A 15,662-nucleotide genomic window follows, 5' to 3' on the forward strand; every position below is an offset into this window, starting at 1 on the left:
TGAGCTTGAGGGAAAGCCCACCAAAGCACCAATGTGCCCACAGAATGGGGGCAGTTGTGTGGTGGGTCCATAAAAGGACAATGCTCTCTCTCTCTTTCCCTAAAAATATTTTTTTAAAAAAAGAGATAAGCATATCTCATCCTAGCTTTTCATGCATATTGGACACTGCATAGCCTGGAAAAGACCAGACTAACTGGTCGGAACTCTGGTACCAGAAAAGCAATATTAAGAGAGGGCTGGAGAAAGCCCACATGAATGCAGTGGGAAGGTTTCCCTCCTGTCACCTGTCACTGCAGTGCATCCCTGCCCCCAAGACCATCCACCCTTAGGTGTGATGACTTTTAGCCTTAGAAATAAAAACTGCTAGGGGAACCTGCGTGTCTCAATTGGTTAAGCATCCAACTCTTGCTTTCGGCTCAGGTCATCATCTCATAGATTGTGGGTTTAAGCCCAGAGTCAGGCTCTGTGCTTATAGCATGGAGCCTGCTTGGGATTCTCTCTCCCTCTCTCTCTCTCTCTGCCACTTCCCTGCTCACACTCTCTCTCTCTCTCTTAAAATAAATAAACTTAAATATATATATACATACATACATACATGCTGCCAGTTGTTGTTGTTTTAAATTTTTTGTTAATGTTTGTTTATTGTTGAGGGACAGAGCATGAGCAGGGGAAGGGAAGTGAGAGGGAGATGCAGAATCTGAAGCAGGCTCCAGGCTCTGAGCTGTCAGCACAGAGCCTGAGGCCGGGCTCAAACTCACAAACCACAAGATCATGACCTGAGCCGAAATCGGATGTTCAACCAACTGAGCCACCCAGGTGCCCCAATGCTGCCAGTTGTTTTACCAACCAAAAGGGAGTTATTCAGGAAAAAAAGAGAATTGCAATCCAGGACAAACAAGCTTCAGCAAAACCATAGATAGCCAAGTCTAAAGAACAAAGGGAGTGATGGGTTTTTTTTAGGGGGAGGTTATTTGTTTGTTTATTTTTTTCCAGGAGAAAAGGGGAGGCTGGGAAGGGGGTTATAAACTAAAATTCACAGAATAACCTTGGAGTTTGAAGTGTGGTGGCTTCTCACTGGCAGAGCTCTTGTTGGGAGAAGGGGTTCTGGGTTGTGGTGACAAGGAAAGCCCTTCTTCCTGCAGCTGGGATAGTAAAGTAGTGCAAGGTCAAGTCTGTCTCTTCCTATTGGGTCTGAGTGGTAGGGTGTGACAGTGCCCCCTGCCAAACCTCCCCACTCCATTTCAGTGGGGGTCACATGACTAATTTTCACATGACAAAGGCACTTCTAGAATGGGGATATTGCTACTGCTCTTTGGAAAACTCCTGAACAGCATCGGCTGATACACCACTAACTTCATAGTTAAAGCTCTCTGAATGATGTATGTGATTACTTTCTAAAATGGCAGATGGAAGCTGGAGTTGACAAGGCTGGAGCCCAAATGTCAAAACTGACATGGCCTCCTGAGGACTGAAGATAATACAGCCATGAAGGTAATAGCTGACATTGATTACATGCTCGCTGCGTGCTCCCTGGTCTGTGTCCTAAGTACCTCACACACACACATCATCTGATTCCATCATCACTTCAGATAGGCACTGTCATTATTCTCCTATTTTACAGAATCTGAGGCTCTAAGTACCAAGGCAGTAAGGTGTTAAGTAATTAGTTCAAGGCACCACGTGTAAGTGTCTTTAGAGGAGGAAGGTGCCAAATTCTGTCACTGGGCAGCATACTCACTCCCCAAAGGCTGAGACTACTGGCTCTTATTAGCTCACAGTTGTCCCATTCTCAGGGACTCGCTCTTGACCAAACTGAAGCCATTTCACCTGGGAATTAGTGCCCAGTCCAATACCAACCAATGGGGTACAAGATGCCATCTCCTGTCTCAAAGTGACATCCACTCTATAATACAATTCCTGCCCCAGGGCTCATCATGAGATCAGGCTCCCCCAAGACCACACTCACTCAGCTTTTCCTCCTGCTCTACCCCACTTCCCTCAATCCTTTCCCCCAAGATCACTCCCTGAGTAAAACATTTGCTTCAGAGCCCCCATCTCAGGCTCTGCTTTTAGGGAACCCAGCCTGAGACAATGACTAAACCTGAACTAATTTGTGCACAGTAGTATTCGCTGAGGGGCATACAGGTGCTGAAAGGCAGCCCAAGCCCTAAGGGCCCAGCTATGTAAAAGTGGCACCTTTTCCTCATTTACCCAAAGCCATTGATTCATCAAGACTCAGTCCTGATGAACTGGGATTCAAAACTCAGGAATTCCAGTTTCAGAGATCCCCGTCTCTCAATCACTGTGTGGTGCTGCCTCCTTGTATTAAATAATACAAGTCAGACGAAGGCAAGGGAAGGGGAGAGCTGTGTAGATCCACAGTTGTTCTGAACCACTTCTCCCAAGAACAATCACAAGCTTCCAGAAGAGTCTGTTCCAAGAACTATGTTCCTGATCAATCTCAGAGTAAATGCTGACCTGATATTTCATAATCTGTTATTCCTACAAGACATTTTCCATCAAAGTCAGGGCATGGACACTAACACATTACTGCCATGTATTCATCATAGCCCTCAATTCCCCCAATTGTCCCCACAATGTCCTTTACAGCTGAAGGACCCAATCCACTCACTGGAGTTTCCATGTCACTCCTCTTTGGTTTCTGTAGTTCAGTCTGGAACACTTCCTTAGTGTGTCTCTGACTTTTATTGAAAAACAAAATTCCAGCAAGTCAAGTTGAAGATCTTATTGGCTTTATTAAGCAATTCATGAATTGGCAGCATCCCACCTGACAGGGAGACAGATGCTCCCAGGAGGTGTACAAGATGCAGGGTTTTAGAGGAAGAAGGGTGGGGCAGGAAGTACTTAGAAGGAAAAGCAATGGTTTCAGGCCAGGACCCCTTCTCTGAGGGAAGGACCTGCAGGGTTTCTATCTTGCAGATGACTCATCAGGAAATTTCAGCCAGACTGGTAAAAGGTCACCTTCCTGGGATAGGTTGAAAGTGTCATTAGCCTTGGTTTGCTGTGAGGTGGAATTTGCAGGCAGGTGACTCCACTCTGGGCTTGTTTCTTTTTTTTTAATCACTTTCATGACCTTGGTTTTGTTGAAGATTATACACCAGGTACAGATTAGGAGTAGGTTTTCCTCTGTCAGGTTTGTCTGGCTTTTTTTCAGGATTTCTTTCAGGTTTTCCTCTTCAGCAAGAATATCCCAGAGGTGATGCTCAGTTCTTTTCACCAAATCCTATTAAGTGACACGCCGTCACTTCCTCCTTTCCCCGATGACACTCATTCATTTGCCAGGTCTCTCTGTGTGAACTGCTCTTTCCTCTGGCAGCTCATGGGTGTTTGAGTGGTAGTACTTTGAAACTGTGTCAGTGTCCTCATCAATTATAATCAATCCTGTATTTATTATACCTGTGGGTAATTGTGTTTTCCTGTTTTATTCAATGGGTCATAATCGCTTCCCGTCCTTAGTTATCATGATGCCCAAATCATGCCTGATGGGCCCATAAAACTTCTTGGGCTGTGTCCTTTGGATGTGTCCCCATCACTGTTCAGGACAAGATGCTCCAGGCTCATCATGTGCTCCACCAGCCTGGATCAGCCATTTCTCTGAAAAGCCCTAGTTGCTTTCAGTGGAAAATGATGTTAATAAGCCAAGATTTGAGCACAAGTTGTGCTCACTGCCTTTACAGTGTCACTGTTTCTAAGAACTGTCTGTGGAGAAAGGTAGGGGATATGTGTTTTCACCTATGCACACACATCTATTTATCTTTAAGTCAATCTACCTATCATCTATCTCTCTAGAAAAGCAGGATTTTTTCACTGATATACTCAGTTCTAATCTCTGAATACATAATCTCATTCCTGTTTTCTCCCTTTCCATCAGTGACTCCCTTCTCCAACAGTGATAAACCTGGCTTCCATTTATCCCTAATATATTTACTTTTATCAGTTCCCCTTTATGTAACTAATCCCCACTCCATCACTTAACATCACTTAACATCCCCTCCTCATACTACTTGTGTTGCCCATCCATATTTAGGATGTGGTGGCTTTCACAAGACCAGCCCCTCTGTGTGGACACTCTTCTCACTAAGCTTGGGCTCCCACATTCATGCCAGGCTGCTTCCATATGTGGACATACTCCCCTCCCTACTCTGTCTCTGTCTTTGAGTCATTGTGACTTCTTTTTCTGCCCTGGAGCCCCAAGGTAGGGCTGCCCACCTGGCTGTGTACCACCTATTAGTTTAAAACTAAATTATCCAGGAAGGAAAGGCAACGGAAGAGAAGAGAGGAGAAAGGAAAGAAGGGGAAGGGAGTAAATGGGGGAAAAAGGAAGAATCCTGTGCAGCTTCTCATACCAACTGAATTGGACAAATGCTTTTAGCTTTTCTGCCCAATCTACTGACCAATCAACCATCTCTTATTTGATGTTCATTGTATTAGTACAGTAGGGGGCTGAGGTTAGGTCACAAAGAAAAAGCATGTTCCCTGTCTGGCAGAACTCCAGGGCAGATTAAATGAAAACATTATATCAAAACTAGTAATAAAAACTGCCTCAATTGAGTGTTATAAAAAAAAATATGTGCTCCAAAACCGGAAGAATTAAACTTTCTGAGAAGTGGGCAAAGTAACAGTGTATTGACTCTCACCTACCTTAACATAACATGTTGGACTTCTGAGCAAGCCCCACCCACCTAGTGACTGTGATGGTCAAAAACATCCACTCATTGACCCTCACTCATTAGTTCTATGGATTCCCCCTTAATGTGCAGGAAGACATCAGTTAATACGTTGGTAAAGAGATGTTGATTGACACACTCAGTGTAATAGTTAATGTATAATATTCAAAATAAGATGTGTGATATGAATGTCACTATTATGGTCACCACAAAAATTGTTTCATTAAAGTTTTTTAATATAACTGGTGAGAAATTTTTATTATCGATCAGTTCTCAGGAGAATAGATGGTACTAACTGGGACCGGATAGGCTGAGTCTATGTGTCTGGCACTTATTAGTCACCTTCCTCACATTCCACAACATATAATGCTCCATGCAGATACCAGGAAAACTTGGAATCCCTCGTCATCCATCACAAGCAGTATGTGAAGCCCATCTTCATTTCTGGGTTGTACTCACAAAGTAAAATGAAGTCTCTGGTGTTCTGGGATACAGGTTCTTGAAGAACAAAGGGGAAGTTCTTAGGGAAAGTCAGGCTCTACTCACACTCCCATCTCTCAGCTCAACCTTGAGAACAATGGGTTTTTCTGGTTGAATAATAGCTTGAGCATTTAATTTCAGGGGGATCTGCAACAGTTACAAAAGCATATGAAAACCAAAATGAAGTTCTATTGACAACAGAAGCAAAGCAGGCAAGATACATGAAGGAGAGTAAGAGTTTAAACATATAAATACTACATTTAAATTCATATTCTCATATTCTTTAAACTTACTCTGTAAGCTGTCAAGACCGGAGTGTGGAAACATTCATCCATCATTCATTCAAAAGGATATCTATTGAGTGTCTACTCTGTACCAGGCTGGACACAATCTCATGTTGGTTTGTGTTCTTTTTTAATTTAAATTTTAGGTTAAAAGGATGAGTGTTTACAATTTACAACAGTTTCTTAGTCATTATGGCATGCCACTTAAAAAGTGATACAGTTAATTTTGTATATGTTGAAGCTTGCAAAGTCATCCTGAGTGGACATTACACATTTTATTGTATCGCCATCCTCAATGCTAAACATCCTCTCATCTCTCCCAGTGGAAATATCCATTCATGATAGCAGATTTCAATAGAAAGGGAACACAGCTTTGACTGGAGAAGGGCTCATGGAAGGTGGGGCCAAATAACCACATGGTCTGGACCATGGGAGTCCCTCACATCTGACAGACATGCTTCACACTAGTGATTCTCAACCTTGTTTGCACATGACAATCAATGGGGACACTTTTAAAGCCACACTCTGGGTGAATTATGTAAGAATTTCTGAGATGGCCTGAACCCACTGACTCCAATGTACAAGTAGGGGTTGAGAACCATGGTTATGAGAGCATCTGTAAGTTGTGGTAGAGAATAGCATCATTCAAAAGTCATGTTGCATTAATAACTGCACATCATGACTATGCATAATATGTTCCCTTCCTTTCAGGGGATTTGAAATAAATTTAAAACATTGTCAAGTTCAAAAGTCTGTGCATAATCAGTCATGATAGTTGACCTGACCAGATGTCCCTTATTATTGGGTGCTAATAAACCACACATGTGGCACGCAGAGCTGAAGGACCCTTAAAGGTCACAGATGACTCCAAATAGATTCTCTGGCCAATGGAACAAATTATAAGGATGAATGAGCCCATACAAACACACACACACACACACACACACACACACACACACACACACACAAACCATATCTCTTAGTTTAAAAAAAAAGTAAAACATTCTTTGTGTGGAAAGTTCTCTGACCTGTGTTTCTTCACAAGGTTTGAAGGAGAAGTTCTGAAGGAGTGTGACAAGGGCAAGTTTCATGTTCATGGTTGCAAACCTCATGCCAATGCAGTTTCGGGGTCCAGTTCCAAAAGGCAGGTATATATAAGGATTTATGCTGTCCTTGTTCTTCTTACTGAACCTGGTTCCACAAATCGAGTTGGAAACAAGTTAGTGAAACATAAAAACCACAAGAGCCACATGTGTGGGGTTCTCAACCAGGACTACACAGGACACTCTTGGGGGGCTGGTCACTGAAATCCTGCCATGCTTATTCTGCGGTGACAACTGTAAGCTACATATCCTCTGCATTCCCCTACCCTGTGGGAGCAGTCAGTCTTGTTGAGATGAGATGAATGTTGTTGAAGGGAAGAGTCATCTTAAACACTAGAATTACAGTCAGCATGGGGAGGTGTTCACAGTCTGAAAGGCAAGCAGGCAATGAGACTGACTGAAGGAAAGGTAGGTTCCTGCCTCCACTGACTTATGTTCGTCATGTGCTCATGAGAGAAGGAAGCAGGAGAAATGCCTCCCATGATTTAGATTGTTATTTTTCCCTTCTCTTCCCTCTCCTCCCACCTTGAATCCCCCAACCACTAAGACAGGCCAGCTGGTCAGAAGATTTGCATGAGCACACGATGCTGCTCCACTTTAATCATATTCACTAATGTGTATAATCAGTATAATCACTGAATTCTTGGTCACCTGTCTCATGAGTCTAAAAGTTCCTGAAGGTTAGTCCTATGTTTTATTCAAAACTGATTCCTCAATATTTGATTATATTAAAGGAAAATGTGGATTTGGGGAAAGTGATAATGACATTGTCAGTAGTATTTTTTTTTTTTAAGTCCTTATATTATTGGGGTAGCTGAGTGGCTCAGTTGGTTAAACATCCAACTCTTGATTTCGGCTCAGCTCATGATCTCACGGTTTGTGAATTCCAGTCCCACCTTGGGCTCTGCACTGACATCGCAGAGGCTGCTTGGGATTCTGTCTCTCTCTCTCCATCTCCCTCTGCCCCTCCCCCGCTTGTGCTTGCTCTTCTCTCTCTCTCAAATAAATAAATATATTTTTTAAATGAATGAATAAAGTCCTTATATTATGGAGAACATTCTGGAATATTTACAGATGATGTGCCTTGAAGTAATACGGCATAACATGAGGAATTGTAATGGCATGTGGTTGGGGCAGCTGATATGGGTTAGTGGTTGTTGGGCAGGTGATGGGCACATATAGATGTATTGAAAGTATTTCATAGAACTGTGTATAGAATATGCTTGTGCATGTGCCAAAAATTCTCCATAATGGACATTTTTAATATGTGGATTTGGCACTGTCTGGCACAGTCCCTGACACACATAGGTAAGCACTTCATATCATGACTGAGTGAATCACAGAGAAGTACCAGGAGTCCCTGGTTTCTGTTTGAGAAGCTACAGGAGCAGGGACTGCTGAGCTTGTGGGAACCACCAGGTCTTCTGGTCCAGAAAACAGGTGACTTGGTCAATTCTGACTTCTTTCAGCAAGTACTAAGTGTAGACACAATGCTAGCACTAGGGACACCATGCAACAAGACATGGGCTCGGCCATCAGGGAGCTTAGAGTCAGGGGCTAAAAGTCTGGATCCCTACAAAGTTCACTCCAATTTTTTCTCACCAATACAATAAACAGGAAAGTACCAACTCTTTGCAGAATTCAAGCTGTGCCCAAAGCCAAACTCTGCTCTGGATTCCCAGAGAGAAAGCTCAAGGCCCCTCCTCCAAGGAGGATGTCTCAGATGGCTAGAGAGCAGATGACTTTGCTTTGGATGAACCCCAGATACCAAGACAGGTGGGAGATAGCACAGGACTGCAGCCACAGACAGCACAGGATCTGTGTGCGCCCCCATCCTCATGAGGTTGCTCCTCTTGCCAGGAATGAGGACTCTAAGCTCCAAGCCTCTCAGCTCTACAGGTAGCAGAAACGGTGGCCAAGGTTTACAAACATGGAATGTGAGGACATAGGGGGAGAATTCAGAGAGCTAGAGTGGACAGAAAAACGTTAAGGGAAAAAAGTCCCATTTCCTTGAATAAGATGATTATGATATATGCATATAATCACAAACACAAATACAATATGTTGCTTATAGTTTACTGTTACATTAAGTAGCTCAAAAACATATAATGCCACCCTTTTAGTAATCTATATATGCATAGAAAAGTGTCCACAAGGACATACATTATTAATAATCTTGACATATTGGGACTGACAATGATGTTATATTCTTTCTTCTCAACTACAGTTTGTAAAAATTTTTATGAACTTTCTAAATTTAAATTTTTGTTAAAATACAGTGCAATATTAGTTTCAGGAGTAGAATTCAGTGATTCGTAACTTATATACAAAACCCAATGCTCATTACAAGTGCCCTCTTATTACTCATCATCACCTATCCAGACCAACTCCCACCCACCTCCCTCCATCAACTCTCAGTTTATTCTCTATCTTTAAGAGTCTCTTGTGGTAGAGTGCCTGGGTAGCTCAGTCAGTTGGCTCAGGTCATGATCTCAGGGTTCATGGGTACGAGCCCTGCGTTGGGTTCTGTGCTGACAGCTCAGAGTCTGGAGCTTGCTTTGGATTCTGTGCCTCCCTCTTTCTCTCTGCCCCTTCCCTGCTTGTTATCTCTCTCTCTCTCTCTCTCTCTCTCTCTCTCTCTCTCTCTCTCCCTCCCTCCCTCCCTCCCTCCCTCCCTCCCTCCCCTCTCTCTCTATAAAAAATAAATAAATAAATATTTAAAAAACATTTTATTTTGATGAGGTACCAATAGTTCGTTTTAGCTTTTGTTTCCCTTGCCTCCGGAGACGTGTTGAGTAAGAAGTTGCTGTGGCCAAGGTCAAAGAGGTTTTTGCCTGCTTTCTCCTCAAGGATTTTGATGGCTTCCTGTCTTGATTTAGTTTTTCATCCATTTTGAGTGTATTTTTGTGTAAGGTGTAAGAAAGTGGTCCAGGTTCATTCTTCTGCATGCTGCTGTCCAGTTTTGCCAGCACTGCTTGGTGAAGAGACTGTCTTTACTCCATTGCATATTCTTTCCTGCTTTGTCAAAGATTAGTTGGCCATATGTTTGTGGGTCCATTTCTGGGTTCTCTAGTTTGTTCCATTGATCTGAGTGTCTGTTTTTGTGCCAGTACCATACTGTCTTGATGATTACAGTTTTGTAATACAGCTTGAAGTCCAGAATTGTGATGCCTCCTGCTTTGGTTTTCTTTTTCAAGATTGCTTTGGCTATTCATGGTCTTGGTTCAAAGAAGACATCCAGATGGCCAACTGGCACATGATAAAATGCTCAACACCACTCATCATCAGGGAAATACAAATCAAAACCACAATGAGATACCACCTCACATCTGTCAGAATGGCTCACATGAACAACTCAGGCAACAACAGACATTGGCGAGGATGCGGAGAGAGAGGATCTCTATTGCATTGCTGGTGGGAATGCAAACTGGTGCAGCCACTATGGAAAACAGTATGGAGGCTCCTCAAAAAATCAAAATAGAACTTCCCTACGACCCAGCAATTGTACTACTAGGTATTTATCCAAGGGATACAGGTATGCTGTTTCAAAGAGGCACATGCACCCTAATGTTTACAGCAGTGCTATTAACAATAGCCAAAGTATGGAAAGAGCCCAAATGTCCATCGATGGATGAATGGATAAAGAAGATATGGTATATATATACAATGGAGTATTACTCAGCAATCAAAAAGAATGAAATCTTGCCATTTGCAACTAGATGGATGGAACTAGAGGGTATTATGCTAAGCAAAATTAGTCAGAGAAAGACAAATATCATATGACTTCACTCATATGAGGACTTTAAGAGACAAAACAGATGAACATGCAGGAAGGGAAAAAAATAATATAAAAACAGGGAGGGGGACAAAAACATAAGGGACCTTTAAATATGGAGGACAAACAGAGGGTTGCTGGAGGGTTGAGGGAGGGGTGATCGGCTAAATGGGTAAGAGGTATTAAGGAATCTACTCCTGAAATCATTGTTGACTATATGTTAACTAACTTGGATGTAAATTAAAAAAATAAATTTAGGGGCGCCTGGGTGGCTCAGTCGGTTAAGCGGCTGACTTCAGCTCAGGTCATGATCTTGCGGTCCGTGAGTTCGAGCCCCGCATCAGGCTCTGTGCTGACAGCTCAGAGCCTGGAGCCTGTTTCAGATTCTGTGTCTCCCTCTCTCTGCCCCTCACTGTTCATGCTCTGTCTCTCCCTGTCTCAAAAATAAATAAAATGTTAAAAAAATTTTTTTAAATAAATTAAAAAAAACAAATAACCTAAAAAAATTTTTTTAAGTCCCTTGTGGTTTCTTTTACCCTCTCTTCTCTTTTTCCCTGCCCTTCCCCTATGTTCATCTTTCCTGTTTCTTAAATTTTACATATGACTGAAATCATATGTTATTTGTCTTTCTCTGACTTATTTTGCTTAGCATAATATGTCCTAGCTCCATCCACATCATTGCAAGTGGCAAGATTTCATTCCTTTTGATGGCTGAATAATTTTCCATTGTGTGTGTGTGTGTGTGTGTGTGTGTGCGCGCACGCAGACACACACACACACACACACACACACACACACACACACACACATCTTCTTTATCCATTCATCAGTCAGTGGACATTTGTGCTTTCTCCATAGTTTGGATATTGTTGATAATGCTACTATAAACACTGGGGTGTATGTACCCCTTCGAATCTGTATTTTAGTATCCTTTGGGCAAATACTATAATACAATTGCTGTATCATAGGGCAGCTCTACTTTTAGTTTTTTGAGGACCTCTATACTGTTCCCCAGAGTGGTTGCACCAGTTTGCATTCCTACCAGCAGTGAAAGAAGATTCCCTATCTCTGCATCCTTGCCAACACCTGTTGCTTCTTGTGTTGTTAATTTTAGCCATTCTGACATGTTTTGAGGTGGTATCTCATTGTAATTTTGATTTGTAGTTCCCTGATGATGGGTGATATCGAGCATCTTTTCATGTATCTGTTAACCATCTGGATGTCTTCTTTGGAAAAGTGTCTATTCATGTCTTCTGCCCATTTCTTAACTGGGTTGTTTGGGTTTTTTTTTTTTTGGTGTTGATGTTTCTTATAAATTTTGGATACTACCCCTTTATCATATATGTCATTTGCAAATATCTTCTCCCATTCTGTTGGTTGCCTTTTAGTTTTGTTCATTTCTTCCTTCACTGTGCAGAAGCTTTTTATCTTGATGAGGTCCCAGTAGTTCATTTTTGCTTTTGTTTTCCTTGCCTTTGGTGATGTGTCTAGTAAGAAGTTGCTCCAGTCAAGGTCAAAGAGGTTTCTGGCTATGCTCTCCTCTAGGACTTTGATGGTTTCCTGTTTCACATTTAGGTCTTTCATCTATTTTGAATTTATTTTTGTATACAGTGTAAGACAGTAATCAGGGGGAACTGGGTGACTTGGTTAAATGTCTTACTTCAGTTCAGGTCATGATCTCATGATGCATGGGTTCAAGCCCCAGTTGAGCTGACAGCATGGAGCCTGCTTCGGATTCTCTGTCTCCCTCTCTCTCTCTGTCTCCTGACCCCTATTCATGCACTCTCTCTCTCTCTCTCTCTCTCCCTCTCAAACAAAGAAACAAACTTAAAAAAAAAAGAAAACGGTCCAGATTTATTCTTCTACATGTTGTCATCCACTTTTCCCAACACCTTTTGTTTAAGCGACTTTTTTCCACTAGATATTCTTTCCTGCTTTGTCAAAGATTAGTTGACCATATAAATGTGTGTCCATTTCTGGGTTTTCTATTGTGTTCCATTGATCTATGTTTCTGTTTTTGTGCTAGTACCTTACTGTCTTGATGACTACAGCTTTGTAATATAGCTTGAAATCTAGAATCACGATGCCTTCAGTTTTGTTTTCCTTTTTCAGAATTGCTTTGGCTATTTGGGGTCTTTTCTTATTCCATACAAACTTTAGGTTTGTTTGTTCTAGCTCTGTGAAGAATGTTCGTGTTATTTTGATAGGGGTTGCATTAAAAATTGATAACCCTTAGCCAAACTTATCAAAAATAAAAGAGAAAGGATTCAAATAAATAAAATCATGAATTAAAGAGGAGAGATCACAACACCACAGAAGCACAAACACTTATAAGAGAATACTATGAAAAATTATAGGCCAACAAACTGGACAATCTGGAAGAAATGGATGAATTCCTAGAAACTCACACACTACCAAACCTCAAACAGGAAGAAATAGAAAATTTGAACAGACCTATAACCAGCAAAGAAATTGAATCAGTAATCAAAAATCTCCCAGCAAACAAAAGTCCTGGGCCAGATGGCTTCCCAGGAGAATTCTACCTGACATTGAAAAAAGAGTTAATACTTATTCTTCTCAAACTGTACCAAAAAATAGAAATGGAAAGAAAACTCCCCAACTCATTCTCTGAAGCCAGCATTTCCTTGATTCCAAAACCAGACAAAGTTCCCACCAAAAAAGGGGAATCACAGGCCAATATTCCTAATGAATCTGAATGCAAAAATTCTCAACGAGAGGAGGAGCCAACATGGCAGAACAGCATGGAAGTTTTTTCTGTGTTTCACGTCCATGAAACACAGCCAGACCAACACTAAACCATACTGCACACCTAGAAAACTGATTGGGGGATCAACACAACAATCTGCACAACCTGAACCACAGAATTCAGCAGGTACGCAGTGCGGAGAGGTGAACTTGGGGAGCGAGAAGCTATGGTGGGCAGGGAGACGCTGTTGTGGGGAGAGAGAGATGGAAACAGGAGGGAGAATACGGGAAAAACACCCCTCCCCAAAAGCAGCTGGAGAGAAGTGGAAAATTGGAAACAGCTGCAGGGACTAAAGGAGAAAGGAGAGGGCTTAAATTCCATTAAGACTGTATACAAGGGGAGTGCAGAGTCTGCAACTCCATAGCTTGATAACTGGCGGTGCTCTGGTGGGAAGGGCGAATCCCCAGGAGCAGAGTGGGGTCCAGAAGGTTCTTGGGCCACACAGGGAAAAGCAGTTCCACTGCTGGAAGGACATTTGGTAGAGACCGTTGAAGCCACTTGGTCCCAGCAGACCCCAGAGAACGGCCACATTTGCTGGTGCTGGAACAAGGTTGTTAAGGGTGAAGCCTGGTGCCAGATGTGTGTTGTGATTTTCCATAATCCCTGAGATGCTGCTGCTACACTATCTCATGAACTTTTCTAGGGAGGGCTGGCACCTGGCCGCAGTCTCAGAGCACCAGCAGCAGCAGTGTCCAGGAAGCGTTCCTGGGTGCAGCCGACATTAGGCCATTGCTTGGTGAGACCCTCCCACAGAGGGGCGGAATGGGGCAAAGCCCCAGTCCCTCAGAAGTAAGGGGCCAGGGAAAACAGCCACATCTGAGATAAAACTCGAGAGAGAGGTACTGCCTGGGACTTGGTCACAGACAGTGAAAAACCAGGAAGTGGACGAAAGCTGAAGACAGAGGATGGGTTCGCGATTGCTGATCAGGGAGAAGAGAGTTCCGATGCTAGAGACTGGGTAGCGAGGCGGCGCCATTTTCACCGCCCCCACAATTGCGCATAGGCACGTATGACCACCACAACACCCCACCCCAGTGGGCTAGCAGTGCCATCTAGTGGAGAACGGAGCTGTTACACTGAGCCCCACCCAACTGGGCCAACCTTGCTCTTCAAGAACATAAGTCTCACCACCTGCTTAGTTTATGGACTATAAACCGCTTCATAGTCTGACTTCTAGGGGAAAGCAAAGTAATTTCAGTCCTGCTTCAATCTGTTGGCAGATCCATCTATTCAATTTTCGTTTTTTTCTCCTTTTAGCTTTTTCTTGAATACAGAAAGAGAAAAAATTCATTTTTATTTTCAATTTTTATTAAATATATTTTTCTTTAATTTTTTACTCTATTTTTACTTTTGTGTAAATTTTTTCAAATTCTATTTTACTTCCATCATTTTATTTTAGTCTACTTCAGTATATTCATTTTTTCAAATCTTCAAATGATTTCCTTTTTTTTCTTTTTCTTTTTTCTCTTGTTTCTTTTCTTTTTCTTGAATACAGAAGGAGAAAAACTTCATATTTACTTTCAATTTCTATTAAAACTATTTTTCTTTAATTTTCTTTAATTTTGGGGGAGAATCAAAGTAATGCTGGCTTCATGGAATGAGTCTGGAAGTTTTCCTTCCGTTTCTATTTTTTGGAACAGCTTGAGGAGCATAGGTATTATCTCTGCTTTAAATGTCTGGTAGAATTCCCCTGGGAAGCCATCTGGTCCTGGACTCTTATTTGTTGGGAGATTTCTGATGACCGATTCAATTTCTTCGCTGGTTATGGGTCTGTTGAAGTTTTCTATTTCTTCCTGTTTGAGTTTTGGAAGTGTGTGGGTGTTTAGGAATTTGTCAATTTCTCCCAGGTTGTCCAGTTTGTTGGCATATAATTTTTCACAGTATTCCCTGATAATTGCTTGTATTTCTGAGAAATTGGTTGCAATTCCATTTTCATTCACGATTTTATCTATTTGGGTCATATCCCTTTTCTTTTTGAGAAGCCTGGCTAGAGGTTTGTCAATTTTGTTTATTTTTTCAAAAAACCAACTCTTGGTTTCGTTGATCTGCTCTACAGTTTTTTTAGATTCTATATTGTTTATTTCTCCTCTGATCTTTATTATTTCTCTTCTTCTGCTGGGTCTGGGGTGCCTTTGCTGCTCTGCTTCTATTTCCTTTAGGTGTGCTGTTAGATTTTGTATTTGGGATTTTTCTTGTTTCTTGAGATAGGCCTGGATTGCAATGTATTTTCCTCTCAGGACTGCCTCCACTGCATCCCAAAGCGTTTGGATTGTTGTATTTTCATTTTTGTTTGTTTCCATATATTTTTTAATTTCTCCTCTAATTGCCTGGTTGACCCACCCATTCTTTAGCAGGGTGTTCTTTAACCTCCATGCTTTTGGAGGTTTTCCAGACTTTTTCCTGTGGTTGATTTCAAGCTTCATAGCATTGTGGTCTGAAAGTATGCGTGGTATGATTTCAATTCTTGTATACTTATGAAGGGCTGTTTTGTGACCCAGTATGTGATCTATCTTGGAGAATGTTCCATGTGCACTCGAGAAGAAAGTATATTCTGTTGCTTTGGGA

The 15,662-nt window shown here is 41.9% G+C and overlaps 1 protein-coding gene across 5 annotated transcripts in view; it reads right to left on the minus strand.

Moving 5' to 3' along the window:
• The window catches only part of LOC125928549 (cytochrome P450 3A12), a 134,677-nt gene that overhangs the window by 42,311 nt on the left and 76,704 nt on the right, over positions 1–15,662 (minus strand). For 3 of the 5 annotated variants that reach the window (XM_049639275.1, XM_049639272.1, XM_049639276.1), the window contains 2 exons: positions 6,481–6,643; positions 4,904–5,315 (listed from right to left, as the gene is read on the minus strand). The exons of the other annotated variants lie outside the window; for them this stretch is intronic. In XM_049639275.1, coding sequence (XP_049495232.1) covers positions 5,220–5,315; positions 6,481–6,643 — 259 coding nt within the window. In that variant the 3' untranslated portion in view covers positions 4,904–5,219. Of the gene's footprint in view, positions 1–4,903; positions 5,316–6,480; positions 6,644–15,662 lie in introns of those variants that run through there. 5 annotated transcript variants of the gene reach the window in all.

The sequence above is a fragment of the Panthera uncia genome, chromosome E3, assembly GCF_023721935.1.
Source record: "Panthera uncia isolate 11264 chromosome E3, Puncia_PCG_1.0, whole genome shotgun sequence".
NCBI lineage: Eukaryota > Metazoa > Chordata > Mammalia > Carnivora > Felidae > Panthera > Panthera uncia.